This window comes from Salmo trutta, chromosome 24 (assembly GCF_901001165.1).
Source record: "Salmo trutta chromosome 24, fSalTru1.1, whole genome shotgun sequence".
Taxonomy (NCBI): domain Eukaryota; kingdom Metazoa; phylum Chordata; class Actinopteri; order Salmoniformes; family Salmonidae; genus Salmo; species Salmo trutta.
Window position 1 is genome coordinate 25,814,811 of NC_042980.1, and position 20,186 is coordinate 25,834,996.

The window sequence follows — 20,186 nt, forward strand, 5'->3', positions numbered from 1 at the left end:
TAGAGAGATATAAGATGTGTCACCGAATGTGGGATTGTATGTCTCTGGCTGTGTGTACGTGTTTGTGTGCGTGAGAGAGAGAGAGGGAGAAAGTAGGCATTTACATTCCGGTTTTACATTTCGTCTCAAGACATGAAAATAGCCTAGGCTATACTAGAAGTGATAACATAACAGGGGCAGTGACATCAGATATAGACCACATTAGATGTAGTCATATCCCTGATTTGTTATTCTCCACTTGAGCCTATTCGACGCTATTCTCTAGCTTATGTAGTTTTAAAATGAAGGTTTGGTGAAGCCCATGAAAAAAATCCACCATTGGCTGGTCAAAAAGTTATATTCTATTCCCACTTATTGTAACGCTTTCTATTCTATTCTATTTATATTCTGTTCATCAAGTAGCCTTGACTATAGGGAAAATGCATGAATGAGAAAACAGTCAGAGATAAACAAAGGTGGATCTCACTGCATGCATATAACCCACATCTGAATAGAAAGCTACATTTTTTTAACATTAAAAACTGAACCATCTTATTGTCACTGATAGCCCCATAGATACATTTCCTCATACCGAGAGACACGGGAAAGATAATGCGCAATGTTGTGTGTCATCACACACACAAGACTGATGCATTCCTTGGCTCAGCCGATATAAAACAGTGGCTGTAAAAATTAGGCTATCGTTACCGGGCGGCTGCCCTTTAGGCTACCGGGTAACCCAGGACGACCTCAATCACCGCTTCCCATGTTTTCCTTTTTTCCCACAGCTACAGTAGCATTGTTTTAAATAAACATCTTCTGACGCTCATCCTCGGCCGCGACTTACATGGGGTGTCCCTATTCCATGTATATGCCTTTTTATTAGCTTTCATGGTTTTGACAATGCTGAATTTGTTTTTGACAATTGTCATTAGAACTGAAATGAGAAAAGGGTTCAACCAAGTTTACGGGTTCAACACTGAGTGCACAGATCAATGAGAGTGTAGCCGCTCACTCAAACCACCACAGAGGGCTATTTGAGTGGCAGAGTACGACACCTGTGGCGTAAGGAAAAAGACAGAGAGAGAGAGGTGAATACGAACGCTGACATCTTAGCCATGTGACTACGACCTCCCGAAAGGCCTGCAGTCAGATGACCTCATGCACCGGGCTCAGAAGCAGGCATTCTGATAGGCCCAGAGTAGACGGAGACGGACGTGACTCCGCAGCAGGACAAATCGTAGCTTTACCTGGCTATTCTTGGCGTTCTCCTTAGCCAGGGGGTTTCTAGGATCATCCAACACACTGCTGTACTTATCCTTGGTCTTCTCATAGGCTGCTCTATAGCGCCTCTGCTCAGAATGTCAAAAAGTTTAAGACAACTGACAAACAAACAGTGAGCTGCGACAGTCAGGAAATAAGAAGACTACCAGGAAAGAAAGTCAAGGTTAATAGCATGTGATAAATAGAGGAATGAACCGCAGACAAGAGAAACTTGAGTGACAATGACACAGTATTGTGGCTAGGACCACCACAGGAAGAAGGATGGTCCATTCATCACCATTTACAGTACATCTACTAAATGTTATGAACTAATCATGATCATCTGTTACCTTCAAAGCTGAGAATCCAAATGAGATAGAAAGAGTACACCTTATACTTATTACTGTATCTGGTTTTCATAAGAAATAGACCACATTAGAAGTAGTCCTATCCCTGATTTGTTATTCTCTACTTGGGCCTATTTGACTCTATTCTCTAGCTTATGTAGTTTAAAAAAATGAAGGTTTGGTGAAGCCCATGAAAGATGAATACACCCTTGGCTGGTCAAAAAGTTATATTCTATTCCCACTTATTGTAATGCTTTCTATTCTATTCTATTCTATTTATATTATGTTCATCAAGTAGCCTTGACTATAGGGAAAATGCATGAATGAGAAAACGGGCAGAGATAAACAAATGCGCATCTCACTGCATGCATATAACCCACATCTGACTGGAAGAATAGAAAGCTACTTTAGGCTACCGGGTAACCCCGAGCGACCTCAATCACCGCTTCCCATGTTTTTATTTTTTCCCACAGCTAGCATTGTTTAAAATAAGCATCTTCTGACGCTCATCCTCGGCCGCGACTTACATGGGGTGTCCCTATTCCATGTATAGAACGGCCCCCCACGCCTCTCTTGGCGCTGCCCAATCCCGTCCCTTGGGCTGCTTTGACGAGGGTACTGTGTAAAATATACTCATATATATACGCCCAGATGCTCCCTTCATGCTCCGAGTCTTCTCCAAGCTTACGCGGGAACTGTCTGAATTGTCGGTGAAGTAGCTAACTAATTTACTCTCTGCTAAAATGGCACCCAAGAAGGACGCTAAGGCACCCGCCAAGAAAGCCGAGCCTGCAAAGGCAGCCGCACCTGCTCCCGCACCCGAGCCTGATGTGGTAGCTGCTCCCCCTCCACTTGACTTGTCCACAGTCAAGGTAACTATGTTCTTTCTGCCTTACCCTACCTCCTCTAGCCTATGCCCTGCATCCTCCCGCTATCCTATAGGCTACTTTGTCGGTCTGCAAAATAAAAATGTTCATTATGCTATTCTTTCATGAGTCACAATATAATTTCAATATTTACATTTACTAGGCTTTATTTGTTACTATGCTTCTTTAGAGTCTCTCCGTTGTATATGTGAGATGTAGCCGGTGTTTGGCCTGGTCGTTCGCTGGGAGTGTGTTTTTCTGAAGCTACAGTATGGTATGGTTGCCAGTGAAGGGCCATATTACTACATGCTTCATGCTACAATCATATGGGCCTAGGCTACTCATTGATTGGGAATGTAAATCCCTATTAAATGTAAATATACACATTGATAACCAATCTATTTGTGTGCTGTTAGGATATTGTAGGCAAATGTTACTTATTAGGCTACCTATTTAAACCTATGGAGTTACCACAGTTTTTAAATAGTTTAACTTGAACAAAGTATGCTTACTGTTGCATTTTGACAAATAATTATGTTGGGATTATTTTGTCATGTTTTCCATAATGTATTCTATGGCAAATGATAAGAGTGCTCTCTGAGACGGACGTAATTCTGAAGCGGGATTAAAAATGTTGAGACATTAGAACCTCGGATAGCTCCGGAGAGGCGCTGCTCGCGCTCATCAAGCCACGCCCTATGCCCCTCGGCTCCCCTGATAGGCTGAAAGAGTTTGTAACAAGGTGAAATGGCAATGGAACTTGTCACCAAATGTGGACATGTTCAAGTATCTAAAGATGGACATCAAAGACCGAGTACCATCGTAAGAGTATAGCTGTGGAGCTAATTTTGTCTCTAGGATTTGTAGGGGTAATATTTGTTAGTTGATGGGAGCATAACTCTATCATTTTTTTAAACTTGCTTTCCACTGGGCCACACTTGTTGAATGAACGTTGTTTCCACATCATTTCAACGAAATTACTTTGAACCAATGTGGAATCGATGTTGCATTTATGTCTTTGCAGAGTGGGATATGTGGTGTTTTTCTTGGATTAGTCCAATTTATAATCCAATTGACTGTTATTATCACGTAAAATCTAATTGTCAAAATAACCTATACACAGTAAAGCAGGCTACAATACAACCAGTATTGTTTATGCAGCAATACGAGATTAAGAGATGCATGTTAGGCTATATATCCCTTTTGCAGTTCGTCATTTGCAAAATTACTGTCAAATGTTTTTCTACACTGTAGGGAGTCAAAGGAAAATCTACTGGTATATAATCACTTGAAAATTTTATGTGTTTGATCTCAAGGTAGTGAGCCTAGTGTGTATAACCTAGGCCTACTCCAACAACCCAATAGCAGATGGCCTCACATTTTAGACAGTATGAGACCTAAAGTAAAACTGGGAGACTATTGCAGACGGGTACCCCAAAACCTCATCCCCTTCTTATGGCACTCTGTTTCATCGGTGTGTGAGATGGACTGTAAAATAGTAAGGAGATGACCCAAGCCCCCTGTAAGTCAATATCTGGACCTGGAAGTGGAATTACGTAAAGTGGAGTTAGCCTACTACACTGGTGGTTGCAGTACCAAGACTCTCGTTCCAGAATCAGGTTTAGGAGAGAAACTGTTCTGGGGAGATATAGAAAGGCTGTAGTTGAGGCTACTCAACAATTTCCCTAGACAGTATAATAGGAGCGTTTAAGTCCACAGAAAGTCTCAGATCTGATAGCAGACAGTGGAATTGTGCCGAGATGTAATACTACACTGGCTGTAAATGTTCCAAAGTGGGCCCCCACTTTCTTTCAATGTTCTGATTGTTTTCTCTGCTTTCCTCTATAGGTGGAGTTCACTCCCGACCAGCAGGAGGGTAAGTTCACTAAACCATATTACTAAGGAACAGTTTAAAAAGCATGTTAAATTATCTATTGAAAGTGTTTCTTAGGCCAATACTATAGGCTAAATATGTGTCTTGAAAACCGGCCATATTACTATTACTGTAAAAAAATAAAAATATCATATATCGTTGTCACTGCTCTAAAAGTGATCATTATCACTGCTGTAAAAAGTGATCATTATCACTGCTGTAAAAGTGATCATTATCACTGCTGTATAAAGTGATCATTATCGCTGCTGTAAAAAGTGATCATTATCGCTGCTGTAAAAAGTGATAATTATCGCTGCTGTATAATGTGAGCATTATCACTGCTGTAAAAAGTGATCATTATCACTGCTGTAAAAATTGATCATTATCACTGCTGTGAAAAGTGATCATTAGCACCGCTGGAAAATAGATCACTAACACTGCACTTTCGCAGACCTGGGTTGAAATACTATTTGAAATAATTTCAAATACTTTTTCCGAGCGTGCCTGGCTTAATGGACCAATAGAATAATCCCAGAACCGCAAACCGCAAACCTTGCTCACCTGGCACTCCAGGCAGGCTAGAGCAAAGATTTCAAATAGTATTTGAACCCAGGTCTGTACCTCTGACGCCTAATAAAACCCACTATAATAAATCCACTTTAGGTCTTTTTACATAGTATTTACCCAACATGGATTAGCTGCCACTAATTTCTATCTCAATGTTACTTTTCCTACACCTGGACTAGTGTTTAAAAAATATAACAAATACAAAAAAAATGCAATAGTAATATTTTGACTAGGCTTACTTTTGATCTGAATAACCCAAAAAACTTGTAACATTAAACAACCTCGAGAGGGTATTTACAACTTGATATTTCCTATGGAGGTGAACGTTCTCAAATGACATGCACCTGCAGCCAATCTCAATACATTTTCCAAAATTGCAATGGTCAAGCCTCTAAGGTTCTTAGGACACAGTTCACCCCTCTATATGAATGTAAAAACATTATGGCTAAATTAACACTGGGCAAAAAAGCCTGATATATTATATAAACAAACAACAAAACTATTCAATTAAATTCATGGTATCTGATATCTGTTTGGACCACAGATTAGGGCACCACTTGACCCATTATAAACTGTGTCACAATGAGTTATAACCTGTTATAACATAAATGCTAATTGCAGTCAACTGACCAAATCAGTGGCCTCATTGGTGGAATGTTATAAATATTTGTCATAATTTCATAATTAATTAACATTATTTTTTTTAAACGCTGAACATCCGGTGTTTCTATGTTAATTGGTTTTGTGATAAAGTATTCTGTGATGTACAGTACCAGTCAAAAGTTCGGACACACCTACTCATTCCAGAGTGTGCAAAGCTGACATCAAGGCAAAGGGTGGCTACTTTGAACAATCTCAAATATAAAATATATTTTGATTTGTCACTTTTTTGCTTACTACATGATTCCGTATGTGTTATTGCATAGTTTTGATGTCTTCACTATTATTCTACAATGTAGAAAATAGTAAAAATGAAGAAACACTCTTGAATGAGTAGGTGTGTCCAAACTCTTGATTGGTACTGTATATAAAGTGTCATATTGGGATGCAAACTCAAAATGTAATATATTTCAACTCTATATCTGACATGGTACAGGTGTGCTCTTTTTTTAAAACCCATAACCATGTGTTAAGCCCACCTTGATTTAGCTCACAGCAGTAAAAGGTTTTAAAGTTGTCAAGCAATATGGAACAGCAAAAAAACTTATTTGTAGGCCTAATAACACATGTAGGATTTCCAATTTTTTATTCCATTCTCATTAACATTCTAAATGTCAAAGACTTAAATGCATCCTGTCTCATATCGTCACCCTTTGATAAAGCTGAGCTCATTACCAAAGAATGCCCTGGAGGATGCCAACTGAGATCCTTTTTAACTCCTAAATTCGGAAATCCATAGTCGCTTCGCCCTCATGTTGGTGCTAGCAAGCTAGCAAGCAGTCTAGGTAGTGCTAGATATCAACAGCCAATCCAGTAGGGGCTGGAAACTATAGTGAGCTTCGATTGGTCAATAGCAACCCGATGTTGTAGAATATTTGCATAAAGTTAAACTTTGGTCCCGCACCCTGTTCACGTCCCTCGTCAGCAGGCGATAGCGCAGTCATCGCCCTGGCTGGTTGTTGGTTACGCAACTGTCAGCATTCTCTTGGTTTACTCAGGCCATTCACAGCATTGCCTTATAAAGGAGTGGGGCTCATATTCTCTCTTCAGTATCGATTCCAAGTTGGTGCTTTAAATGCTTTCGTCCTGGGCGGCCCGCAAGAGATAGAAAGAGACAGCTGGGGCTCGCGCGAGCAGGAAATCACATAAGAACTATTCATCTTTCAACGGATCACTTTAAATTGAGTTCTATCACAAGCCAATATAAATGTCCAGTTCCATATAAATGTTTAGACTAGGTAGGTAACTCTTGTTATCTTCTCCCCGGGCTGGTGTCGTCTCTCCCCATTGCACGTGCGCAATTGTTAGCGAGCAGTGGTGTAAAATACTTAAGTAATAATACTTTAAAGTACTACTTAAGTAGTTTTTGGGGGGTATCTGTACTTTACTTTTACTATTTATATTTTTGGCAACTTTTACTTTATACTTCACTACATTCCTAAAGAAAATAATGTACTTTTTACTCCATACATTTTCCCTGACACCCAAAAGTACATTTTGACAGGAAAACGGTCCAATTCACACCCTTATCAAAAGAACATCCCTTGTCATCCCTACTGCCTCTGACCTGGCAGACTCACTAAACACTAATGCTTCCTTTGTAAATTATGTCTGCGTGTTGGAGTATGCCCCTGGCTATCCATAAAAAAAACAAGACAATTGTGCAATCTGGTTTGCTTAATATAAGGAATTTGATACCTAATGACATTTTATCAATTCCATTTACTTTTGATGCTTAAGTATATTTAAACTAAATACTTTTAGACTTTTACTCAAGTTGTATTTTACTGAGTGACTTTCACTTTTACTTGAGTCATTTTCTATTAAAGCTTTACTTTTACTCAAGTATGACAATTTAGTATTTTTTCCACTACTGTTAGTGAGGATGAAGAGTGAAGTGCGCACCCCACCTAGTAGATAAGTGCAACAACTTGCTGCTGCGCAAGTGCGCATGTGCTGACACAGAAAGCAGCCCGACAAAGATATTTCTCTCAATTTACCTAGATCCATTTTCTCATAAATGACCTGCTCTGCTTGATTGAAATGATATATTTGGCCAGGTCTCCCTTGTAAAAGAGGTATTCTGACCTCAATGGGACTTCCTGGATAATTACAGGTTAAATCAAATATAAACAGGAGGCAATTCTACATCAAGTTACAATAATAAAAAGGATAGGGCGAAACTCTCATCATTGATTTGAGAGTTTTACAATAATCCCTGCAAAAACACCAAAGACCAAATGGTCTGCATGCTTGTTTCATAGATCTCTTGGTTTATTATAATAGCTTCTGTTGGCCTCTAGCCCAGGTACTCTGAGGATAATAAAACCCTCTCTCTCTTTCATCTCACTTCACCACACCACAGACTACAAGGAGGCTTTCGGTCTCTTTGACAGGGTGGGTGACGCGAAGGTGGCTTACAACCAGGTCGCTGATATCATGCGCGCCCTGGGACAGAACCCCACCAACAAGGAGGTGCGCAAAGTCCTGGGCAACCCCTCCGATGAAGGTAAGACACACACATATGCAGTACATAAACGGATACAAGGACACACAAGTGCAGGCATACACACACGCACACACACACATACACAAACGGATACAAGGACACACAAGTTTGTCCTACTACAGCACACTAGGGAAGAGAACATGTCCTTCAATAAGTGACCACACCATAGAGATAGATAGAAGACAAAGGACGGTTTTGGTATGGGCTGTGCCATTGAGGACTTCCACCATTTTGAAGTAGTCAACTGAGTAGGACTTCCTATGGGTTAGGAAAGGATCATATAATTCAACCGAGGTCATCAGGAGGGATCAGCCAATGAATTATACTCGTGAACAAACATTCCACAACTGCAGCTGGCAGTAAATCGCCAACCTTGGCTTTATACCTGTCCAAACAACATACTCCAGGAGGCAGTATGCACTGTTTCAGTTTGTTTGCCAACTCATAGAAGTAGTAGAAGAAGAAAGTTGACTACCGTCGCTGCTCGTGCTCTCACAGACGCCATAATGGGACAGATACAATGATGCAATGTCCATTTGTCAGATCCATTTCATAGCACATTGTAACAATTCAGCACCTGTCATGATGGACAGATCCCTCCATGTGGTGTTAAGCCTGAATAGCTGACAGATCCCTCCATCGGTGCTGTTAAGCCTGAGTAGCTGCAGAAGGTCTTTGAAGTTGGGTTACAATACCTGCCAGTGTGAAACGTGATATACCTTTTTGTTATTTCACTATGTATGTAGAGTATCTCTTTTTTTACCATTATTTAACTAGGCAAGTTGGTTAAGAACAAATTCTTATTTTCAATGATGGCCTAGGAAGAGTGGGTTAACTGCCTTGTTCAAGGGCAGAACAACAGATTTTTACCTTGTCAGCTCGGGGATTCGATCTAGCAACCTTTCGGTTACGAGTCCAATGCTCTAATCACTAGGCTACCTACCTGCCCATCTATGTATGTAGTTATATTTTGACACACACACACACACACACACACACACACACACACACACACACACACACACACACACACACACACACACACACACACACACACACACACACACACACACACACACACACACACACACACACACACACACACACACACACACACACACACACACACACACACACACCTCAATGGTATAACTGCTAGTATTGTATGATGTGGGCCAGGGGGACGTTGCCCACGCACTGATCTGGAGTCAGTTTGTCATATTCCCCACTAATGTTTAAGGTTAGGATAGGGGGAGAAAAAGCTGATCCTAGATCTGTACCTAGGCGAAACTTCACCCAGTAGCGTACTGTATACTTATAGTGCATTTCCTCTCACTCTGGCTGCCCACAGACATGGCCGCCAAGAGATTGGAGTTTGAGGCCTTCCTTCCCATGCTCCAGCACATTGTCAACGACCCAAACAAGGGAACCTTCGATGACTACGTTGAGGGTCTGCGCGTCTTTGACAAGGAGGGCAATGGCACTGTGATGGGAGCTGAGCTGCGTATTGTCCTTGGAACACTGGGTGAGTGGCTGCCTTGGTTTAGTTGTAACATGAAGTGTGTGTGTGTGTGTGTGTGTGTATGAGTGCGTGCGTTCCTGTCTGTGTATATTATATGACACCAGACCAGCTGGTGACCTGACCTCTCTCACCTCTCCCTCCCTCTAGGTGAGAAGATGAGCGAGGCTGAGATTGATGCCCTCATGCAAGGACAGGAGGACGAGAACGGCAGTATTAACTTCGAGGGTAAGCTTTCAAGTCTTCCAAGTCTTAGGTCACGTCCCAAATGGCACCCTATTACATTTTTGGTGCCAATGTCAAACAATTACCATAAACCTCATTATAATCTGGCAGCATGATTTTATTATTTTCTTCAACAATATGCATTATAACTAGGTGACTACCCACTGGGCACAGACGTCAGTTCAACGTCTAGTTTTGATTTCAGTTTATGTGACAAAACAAGCAAGTATAGTGTAGAGCAGTGATCATCAACTAGATTCAGCCGCGGGATGATTTGTTCTTTCATGGAAGGTCAGAGGGCCTGAACATAATGACAAATCATTTGTAGACTGCAAATTGACTGGAAGAAGCTCAAACAGATATATTATTTGACTAAAACATTATAATTTCAAATTTGGCATACATTTGTATACGATCACATAGATTCTATTCTATATTATGTGTGGGAATACTTTGGAACATATTTCCTAAATTAAAATCACTTGGAGCTGATTTGCAGGTGTTTTTACAGTCTTTAATGTCCAACAAAAAAAAAATATATATATTATTATTAAAAAGAATTGGGCTCAGAAAACTTGGGCGGCCAAATAAAATCACCTGGGTGCCAAATTCGGCACGCGGGCAACCAGTTGGTGTAGAGAATCATTGCACCATCCAAACTACTGTGAAATATATTTTCCATAACCTTAAATATTGTATTTTCAGCTGTTTGAAGCTGGTGTATAAAACCGAAAGTAAAAGACACAAAAACAAAACTTAAAAATGAGAATCACAGAAATAGCACACGTAACAGATCTACTGCTTCTTGGACTTGCTTTTAATGAGAATGTCAGATCTATAACTCACATTTTTTGTCGGGGTCGCCCAAAAAGTTACGTATTGCAGCTTTAACATTTGGTTGAGTTGTCAACAACAATAAAAAATGTCACCGTGCCATTGGATTTAGGTTCAAAGTTAGGTAAAAAAACAAAGACAAAATTCCCCTACATTGATGACTTTTTAAAAATCCAATCAGTTTTCCACGTTGATTCGTCATCATCACATTTTATTTTTTGCCCAGTGGGTATTTATGTATTGCTCACCACCTTATAAAGCAGATTGTTGATGAAAAGTCTGAAATTAAATCACGCTGCCAGATTATCATGAGGTTTACCGTTATTTTAGCACTTTGCACATTGCTTTTGCGGTAAGAGAATCGCCCATAGTGTACAACATTATACCAAGGCCCATAGGGAATAGGCGCAATTTGGGAGGAAAACTTACATCATACAGGTCTTTTGATATGTTATATTGTACATAAGATAGAACCATATTTCAGTCCAAAAACATTTATTAGATTTTACTATAGTTATAGATTTATATTGTCTCATGTTTTTATTTTTAATTTAGATCAAAAAGCTTTACGCACTTACTCACTCCTCTGTTTCTATCTTTTTTATTTCCCCTGTGACCACCTCCTAACCCTCCCTCCTCACCCCTCTACCTCCCTCCTTTGCCTCCCCTCACTCCTCCCTCCTCCTCACCCCTACAGCCTTTGTCAAGCACATCATGTCTATTTAAGGATCCTCTGGCTGCGGTGGCTAACGAGGAAGCTAACGTGTTATCTGCAGACCCAACGGTGTCAGGACATCCACTCCCCCACGGTTACTTCACCACCACCTGATAAAGAGACAGGGGGAAAATGGACTATGAGATGTAATTTTTGTTGTTTGTTTCATTCTTTTTTTTGTTGGTCTGACTCCAACCTCCGACTCTGCTCTCTATTTTCCTCCATTGGAAGCCGTCCTTTTTTCTCTCCAGCCAACCGTCAGTTGCTCTTGTTGTCTTGTCCCCTGGTATGCCTCTCCACCGTGGGTCGGTGAGGGAAAAGAGGTAGGGATGACTCCCCGAAACGTTGCAGTAGTTAAGCTAACCCTTCCATCACTTACTTACTGCCTGGATTGGGCCAGTAGAGGTGACTGGCTTTGCTCAAGACTGGCCATCAAAACTCACTCTCCCTATCTATCCCCTAAGTATTCATTTATTTATCTCCTCTGCTATTTCACATAATAAACTTTTCAAAAACCCTCTGGCGTCGCAGCTCTTATTTTTTGCTCTGTGGGAGAGTGCAGACAGTGAGGTTATGTCCCAAATGGTACCCTATTCCATATATAGTACACTACATTTGACCAGTACCCAATAGGCTGCCATTTGGGATGCATCTTGAGTGTAGCTACAGGGTAGAGGTTAAAACAGACCAACACTGATGGTGGCCTAGCAGCCAAAACATTTGTTTTCTTGTTGCCTCTCAAAGAATGATAAAAATATTTTAAAAACATGTGTCACTCTCTTTTTTTTAAGTATGAATCCTGCACTTTAGAGGGGGTAATCAAGGTTATTAAAGTTTTTTTTATATTCCTATTAATTTCTATTAGTTTTAAGATTTTTATTTGAAATTCTGTTTCAGATCAACTTTACAAGTTTTTATTTAGTTAAAGTTTTAGAAAAACATTTTTATTTCGTTTTTATATTATTTAGTTTCAGTTTTAGGGACAGAAAGAAGCCTAAGCCTAGGAGCCTTTTATGTGTTGTATAGTTTTTGAGTTTTTTGTGATGTAATTTCTTGCCACTGTGGGGCAGTAATGCATAAGGTGATGGGTCAGGTCATAGGTTAGGTTTAAAGGTACACTCAACGAGATAATGTAGATCAGGGGTTCTCAAACCTCTCCCCAGAAACCCCCAGCCGTTCCATGTATTTCAACTATTCCACAGGTAGCATACTTGATTCAAATGGTCAACTAATCATCAAGCGTTTGACTAGGTGAATCCGGTGAGTTAGTTCAGGGTTACAAGAAAATTGTGAAACATCTGGGGATCCCCAAGGAGATGTCTGAGAACCACTGATGTAGATGCACAAGTAAACAGTAGTAGTGGGTCAATTTCCACAACAACCAGGAGTGTTGAAGTGCAAGACTAAACTTCTCCACTGTTTTGGTCCCGTAGCTACCATGTTGTAGCAGCATGAAGCGCACCCGTGCACGTGCGCAGATATTATGTGTGAATGTGTGATAGCAGTCTTGCATCTGCTCATCTCAAAGGACGCTTTCGAGCGGATCATTTTTGTCAAGTCGGTGGACCCTTTCAAAGTTTGTTGCATTCTGGAGATAAAAAACAGGTAGACTGAATGAACTTAACAAAAAAGCGTGATCAAAAGTAACTTCGTCCTGCAGCCATCGCCTGCATTGTGGGAGGCTTTGTCCACCAGTCATTAGGGTGTTTTTGTTTGACCCACGCAAACGTGACCAAAGACATGACTCAGTTTTTCATGATTGGTTTTTGTTTAAGTTTCAGTTTTAGTTTACTATAATAACATTGGTGGTAACTATAAGTTCAGCAAAGTTTGGAAGAACTCAAAACGAGAGTGTTCTTCATTGTTTTTTTATTGTCAGTAATTGTTAAGAGCATTTTTTTTATTAGTACCTTATCAACAGGAGAAAAAACTGCGTACATCTAATTTTAATGACATTAACAGTTGCTGTAGGTTGGGGTAGAGGATAGGAGATAGGGAGATGCAGAAAGTACACAGAAGCAAACAAACATCAGGAATACTAGGAGAGGAAGGAGGGCTAAATACCACAATGGCAACAGAAAAAATACACCGTAACACTTTATCAAACAGATGCAACATGATTTGTTGAGTTTCCTTTTTTTAAGTTTGTTTATATGAAATGTATTTTTTTTATGCATTTTCCCCCTTTATTTCCCCACCCTAAATGTTTTACACAAAACAAACCTAGCATCTAGAAGTGAACTGTAAAGACACAGGGTCCAGAGTTCCACAGCTGCTTCCTAAATTGAATATTTAAATAATAATCATAGTTTCATTCACAATATGGTTCAGACAACTGCAAGCCCTCTTGAGTGCATTCTCAGCCTGCTCTGAGAGCCTTGGGGTGTTCATCAAACACTATGGACTAAAAGATCTTACAGCCATCCAATGCCTACTGTAGCTAGCATTGGTGAATGGATCGTGATCACAGCTTCTGTGAGCTTTCAGCTACATCAAAGTTTCTTTTGAACTGAGATTTGTGAGATGAGAATCACTGCAGTATCCTCTTAAACTTAACCAAGACTGGCAAACCAGCCTTCTAGAAGAAAAACTCCCAGAGAGAACTCATGAGTGTAGCATTATTTAGTACTCTGTAAGTAAAATATATTTTATAATCAGAAATATGTCATGTGTATCTGAGAATTGTATTATGGCATTGCCATTGAGATTTTATGTTTGGACTCTTAATATGAAACTACCCTTCCCAGACTCACCTGCGTGTGAGGAGGATTCACGGGAGAGATGTATGAGTGACAGAGAAGTGAAGTAATGGAGATGTAGCCTAATGTGTTGTGCTACTAAAGTATGTGCTGCTGCAACTTGGAATGACTCAACTATAAAAAATATCTTGATTGTAACCCGACTCTTTATCATCGAAATCCACGGGCTCTTTGGACAAGGTGATAGATAGTTAAGTAAAATAATTATGGTTACATTTAATACTCTGTAAGTAAAATAAGCCTTGTTCGAGCCAGAATGGCCCATATGGGCAGGAGCCTAACTCCTGTTTCTGTAGTGTGAGGCAGCTTGATGTACAAGTACACCCCCTGGACAGGAAGCTAGTCTGCCACAGGGCCTTTAGTACTCTATTGCAGGCCTGAAAGATGCACTTCTTAACAATATCAGCACAGTTGTCTGAAGTCAACTTCAACAAGCATAACATACTAGTCAACTAATATCTACAAAAACATGAAGAAGTGTTCATATCTTTATCCAATGATTCAGTAAATAACTTATTCAAATCTGTTTATTTGAAATAGAAAATAGCCTCTTTCCATAACTAGAATTGATACATGCTCATCATACCATTATCTAGTGCTTGCAGTAATGCAATTGTACAGGTATAAGTTGTACTTAAAGGACTTATCACTTTTTTTAAATTGTTTTTTGAAGAGATGTTGTTGCTGACAAAGAGCTGGCATATATATATATATATATATATATATATATATATATATATATATATACAGTACCAGTCAAAAGTTTGGACACACCTACTCATTCAAGTTTCTTTTTTTTAAACTTTTTTCTACATGTTTGAATAATAGTGAAGAAATCAAAACTATGAACGTAGTAACCAAAAAAGTGTTAAACATATCAAAATATATTTTGTATTTGAGATTCTTCAAAGTAGCCACCCTTTGCCTTAATGACAGCTTTGCACACTCTTGGCATTCTCTCAACCAGATTCACCTGGAATGCTTTTCCAACAGTCTTGAAGGGGTTCCCACATATGCTGAGCACTTGTCGGCTGCCTTTCCTTCACTCTGCGGTCCAACTCATCTCATCCTTTTTGGTCAAATTGCCCTTACACAGCATGGAGGTGTGTTTTGGGTCATTGTCCTGTTGAAAAACAAATGATAGTCCCACTAAGCACAAACCAGATGGGATGGAGTATCGCTGCAGAATGCTATGGTAGCCATGCTGGTTAAGTGTGCCTTCAATTGTAAATAAATCGCAGACAGTGTCACCAGCAAAGCACCCCCACACCATCACACCTTCTCTTCCATGCTTTATGGTGGGAACCACACACATGGAGAACATCTGTTCACCTACTGCCATGTCTCACAAAGACATAGTAGTTGGAACCAACAATCTCAAATTTGGATTCATCAGGACAAAAGGACAGATTTCCACCAGTCTAATGATCATTGCTCATGTTTCTTGGCCCAAGCAAGTCTCTTCGTCTTATTGGTGTCCTTTAGTAGAGGTTTCTTTAAAGCAATTCAACCACGAAGGCCTGATTCACACAGTCTACTCTGAACAGTAGATGTTGAGATGTATCAGTTACTTGAACTCTGTGAAGCATTTATTTGGGCTGCAATTTCTGAGGCTGGTAACTCTAATGAACTCTGCAGCAAAGGTAACTCTGGGTCTTCATTTCCTGTGGCGGTCCTCATGAGGGCCAGTTTCATCATAGTGCTTGATGTGTTTTGCGACTGCACTTGAAGAAACTTTCAAAGTTCTTGACATTTTCCGGATTGACTGACCATGTCTTAAAGTAATGATGGACTGTCATTTCTCTTTGCTTATTTGAGCTATTCTTGACATAATATGGACTTGGTCTTTTACCACCCCTGCCTTGTCACAACACAAACACATTAAGAAGGAAAGAAATTCCACAAATGAACTTTTAACAAGGCACACCTGTTAATTGAAATGCATTCTAGGTGACTACCTTATGAAGCTGGCTGAGAGAATGCCAAGAGTGTGCAAAGCTGTCATCAAGACAAAGGGTGGCTACTTTGAAGAATCTCAAATATAAAATACATTTGTTTAACACTTTTTTGGTTACTACATGATTCTATATGTGTTATTTCAACATTTTGATGTCTTCACTATTATTCTACAATGTAGAAAATAGTAAAAAAAACTGTAATAAATAGATGCGTCATATATATATATATATATATATATATATAGAATTGTTTATATATTTATTATATATTGGATGTTGGACAAGCATGATTTGCCTCAAGGATGCTTGACATATGGTGAATGTTGAGTCTGGCATCCATTCACTTTACTGAGAAAACAAGACGTTGGCGAGATGGCACGGGTATTGTATGGGCATGGCCACGTGACTTTCTACCTATGGCAAGAAAAAGCTGCTTCTAAGCACTGAACAGAGACCACCCCACCCTATACCTGGCCCTTACCCAGATTATTTTGTGCAAACAGCTAAAGCTGATTTGGGGTCAGTGCTTTGACACCATCTAACTATTTATATACCTATCTATCTATATGCAGCATAAATAAATAAAAAATACACCAAATACAGGTACTTGAAATGGAAATATCAACAAAAATTGACCAAAAGTACTTTCTAAATAGTCTGTAGTTCCCTCAGGGTTGTTGTTGTTTCTTCATTTATCTTGTTGACATAGGGCAGGGCAGGCAGCTCCATCGGGCGGCGAATATGAGGCTGTTGCAGGATGGCGTGTCTGAGAGTCTGGGCTGGGGTTGATGAGTGGCAGGGTTGAGGAAGTCTGAAGCCTGGGACAGGGTGAGGGAGTCTAGGGTGGACTGGAGGTCGGGTGGGGTGAGGGTGTCCAGGGCCAAGGATGGACGAGAGGCAGGGTTGGGTAAGGGTGTCTGGGATGGACTAGCAGGAAGAGTAGAGGCTGAGTGGAGGCAAAGGGAAGGTGTCCGGGGGGCTGAGCAGTCTACAGGCAGAGTGGACTAGAGGCAGAGTGGACTAGAAGCAGAGTGGAGTTGAGGCAGGGTGAGGTTGAGACAGGGTGGGCTGACCGGTACCCGAGGCTGGAGGTGGACTTGAGGGAAATTGAAGGCTGGGTGGAGGCTTGATGAGGGAGCCTGGGGTGGACTAGAGGAAAGTGAGGGAGTCCGAGGCTTGGGGTCAGGTTAAACTGGAAGCAAGTTGAGGGTGTCAGGATTCTGGGATTAGTCGTCTGGAGGCAGAGGAAAGCGTCCAGGGCTGGGGTGGACTGGAGGGAGACTGTAGGCAGGAGAAAGGTTTTTCATGGCTGGGGTGGACTGGAGGGAGACTGTAGGCAGGGGAAAGGTGTTCAGGGCTGGGGTGGACTGGAGGGAGACTGTAGGCAGGGGAAAGGTGTTCAGGGCTGGGGTGGACTGGAGGGAGACTGTAGGCAGGGGAAAGGTTTTTCATGGCTGGGGTGGACTAGAGGGAGACTGTAGGCAGGGGAAAGGTGTTCAGGGCTGGGGTGGACTGGAGGGAGACTGTAGGCAGGGGAAAGGTGTTCAGGGCTGGGGTGGACTGGAGGGAGACTGTAGGCAGGGGAAAGGTGTTCAGGGCTGGGGTGGACTGGAGGGAGACTGTAGGCAGGGGAAAGGTGTTCAGGGCTGGGGTGGACTGGAGGGAGACTGTAGGCAGGGGAAAGGTGTTCATGGCTGGGGTGGACTGGAGGGAGACTGTAGGCAGGGGAAAGGTGTTCAGAGCTGGGGTGGACTGGAGGGAGACTGTAGGCAGGGGAAAGGTGTTCATGGCTGGGGTGGACTGGAGGGAGACTGTAGGCAGGGGAAAGGTGTTCATGGCTGGGGTGGACTGGAGGGAGACTGTAGGCAGGGGAAAGGTGTTCAGGGCTGGGGTGGACTGGAGGGAGACTGTAGGCAGGGGAAAGGTGTTCATGGCTGGGGTGGACTGGAGGGAGACTGTAGGCAGGGGAAAGGTGTTCAGGGCTGGGGTGGACTGGAGGGAGACTGTAGGCAGGGGGAAGGTGTCCGTGGCTGTGGTGGACTGGAGGGAGACTGTAGGCAGGGGAAAGGTGTTCAGGGCTGTGGTGGACTGGAGGGAGACTGTAGGCAGGGGAAAGGTGTTCAGGGCTGGGGTGGACTGGAGGGAGACTGTAGGCAGGGGGAAGGTGTCCGTGGCTGTGGTGGACTGGAGTGAAACTGGAGGCAGGACGGGGTGAGGGGGGTCCAGGCCTTGGGGATATGGTGGCTGGAGGAAGGGTGAAGGTGTCCGGTGCCTGGGGTGTCTGGATATCTGGGCTGGAATTGACTGGAGGCAGGGTGGTGGTCAAAAGATCCAGTGCCCGGGCAGAGGTTGTCAAGGCGCTCACAAACCCTGCATGGTCAGGGCAGCGGTGACATCGTCAGCCAGAGTGGCTAGCTGTGGAGACTCCAGCAAGTTGATGCTGTCGGAGGAGGACAGGTGGCTGTGGCGGTGGGGGGACAGCGTCCCTGACATGCCTGTTCCCGGTGACTGGGTCATGATGATCTCCGCCCCGTGGTCCACCCGGGCCTTGGCCGTGTCACGGAACAACAGCTTGTGGCTCTCGATCTACAAGGAGTTAGGGTAATTGAGATAGACGGGAGGTACACACACACACACACACACACACACACACACACACACACACACACACACACACACACACACACACACACAGGTGAAGGATACGCACACATGCGCATGCATGCACACACACACAGGTTGGGGATACGCACACAAACACACAGGTTGGGGATATGCACACACACACACACAGATTGGGAATACGCACACAGATGCACACACACATGTGAGGGACACACACACACACAGATGTCATATGGAGGGTTCGAGTGGTGCTAACCTTGGAGGAGACTGTCTGAGACTGATGTCCGACTGATCAGTGGTGTGTCCCAAATGGGACCTTATTGCCTTTATCGAGCACTACTTTTGACCAGAGCACATAGGGCCCTATAAAGGAATAGGGTGCCATTTGGGACTCAACCAATCTTCGCTGTGATGAGGTTACAGTATGATGGGACTTACCGTAATGAGGCCTCCACCAGGGGTGTGGTGTGCATTATCCAGGGAACCCACCTTGGGCTGGGCCTTGTCTTTGAAGTCCAGCTTCACACTTTCTATGCGCACGTTACCTCCCCCTAGTGGAACAGATGAAGAGAGGGAGGAGGGGGGCAGAGGGAAGGGGAGAGAGAGCCAAGAAGACAAGGAATGGTAAGACGGTGAGAGAGAAGTGTTCCAATAAATCATTATACTTTATCATCAATTATTAGTCAACCGATGAAAAGACAAATGAGACCCTTAGTCCTTATCAGGATCCCCATTAGCTGTTGCCATGATTACAGTCTTCCTGGGGTCCATACCCTGCTGATATATCACTTGATAATGTAATTGAAAAGGTGCTTCGGAAATCGATCATTATGTCACGGTCATCGTAGTGGATGGACCAAGGTGCAGCGGGTTGAGTGCTCATATTTACTTTATTGAACACGAAAACATATGCACGACCAGGATGCAGGCTGAACACAAAGCTATGCAACTACAACTACCCACAATACCTCCATACAAAACAACCCCTATACATAGGACCTTCAATCAGAGGCAACGAGAAATAGCTGCCTCCAATTGAAGGTCAAATCAATAAACTGAACATAGACGTAAACAACCTAGAACTAACATAGAATACACTAACCTAGAACCTAAACCTAAAACCCCGGTACACTCTAAACCAACTCCCCTCTACATAAACACATAGCCCAAAAAAGCCCCAAAAACCCCAAAACACTCTAAACAAATACCCCTTCTACATAAACACATAATATAACAAACCCCTAAACACTCTAAACAAATACCCCCTGCCACGTCCTGACCAAACTAAAATAACAAATAAGCCCTTTACTGGTCAGGACATGACACATTACCTCTATGGGTTAACTTGGACACAGGGAAATACAGACATTGTCATCCTACAAGACACATTGTATAGAGGAGACGGACCCATTTGTTGCCCTCTAGGTTACAGAGAGCTGGTAGTCCCATCCACCAAACTACCAGGTGTAAAACAAATCAAATCAAAT

The 20,186-nt window shown here is 42.2% G+C and overlaps 2 protein-coding genes across 10 annotated transcripts in view; one reads left to right on the forward strand and one right to left on the reverse strand.

Annotated features, from left to right (window-relative positions):
- The first annotated feature begins 2,233 nt into the window (after positions 1–2,233).
- Positions 2,234–11,875, forward strand: myl1 (myosin, light chain 1, alkali; skeletal, fast). Its single transcript, XM_029711601.1, has 6 exons — positions 2,234–2,461; positions 4,304–4,331; positions 7,921–8,064; positions 9,416–9,589; positions 9,734–9,811; positions 11,340–11,875. The coding sequence occupies exons 1-6, from the start codon at positions 2,333–2,335 to the stop codon at positions 11,366–11,368; spliced, it is 582 nt and encodes a 193-aa protein (XP_029567461.1). The 5' UTR covers positions 2,234–2,332; the 3' UTR covers positions 11,369–11,875.
- Positions 11,876–16,324: 4,449 nt separating this feature from the next.
- The window catches only part of map2 (microtubule-associated protein 2), a 129,846-nt gene continuing 125,984 nt past the window's right edge, over positions 16,325–20,186 (reverse strand). For 8 of the 9 annotated variants that reach the window (XM_029711602.1, XM_029711607.1, XM_029711606.1 and 5 more), the window contains 2 exons: positions 19,138–19,250; positions 16,325–18,660 (listed from right to left, as the gene is read on the reverse strand). In XM_029711602.1, coding sequence (XP_029567462.1) covers positions 18,436–18,660; positions 19,138–19,250 — 338 coding nt within the window. In that variant the 3' untranslated portion in view covers positions 16,325–18,435. The remainder of the gene's footprint in view (positions 18,661–19,137; positions 19,251–20,186) is intronic. The other variant, XM_029711603.1, reaches the window with a different exon arrangement.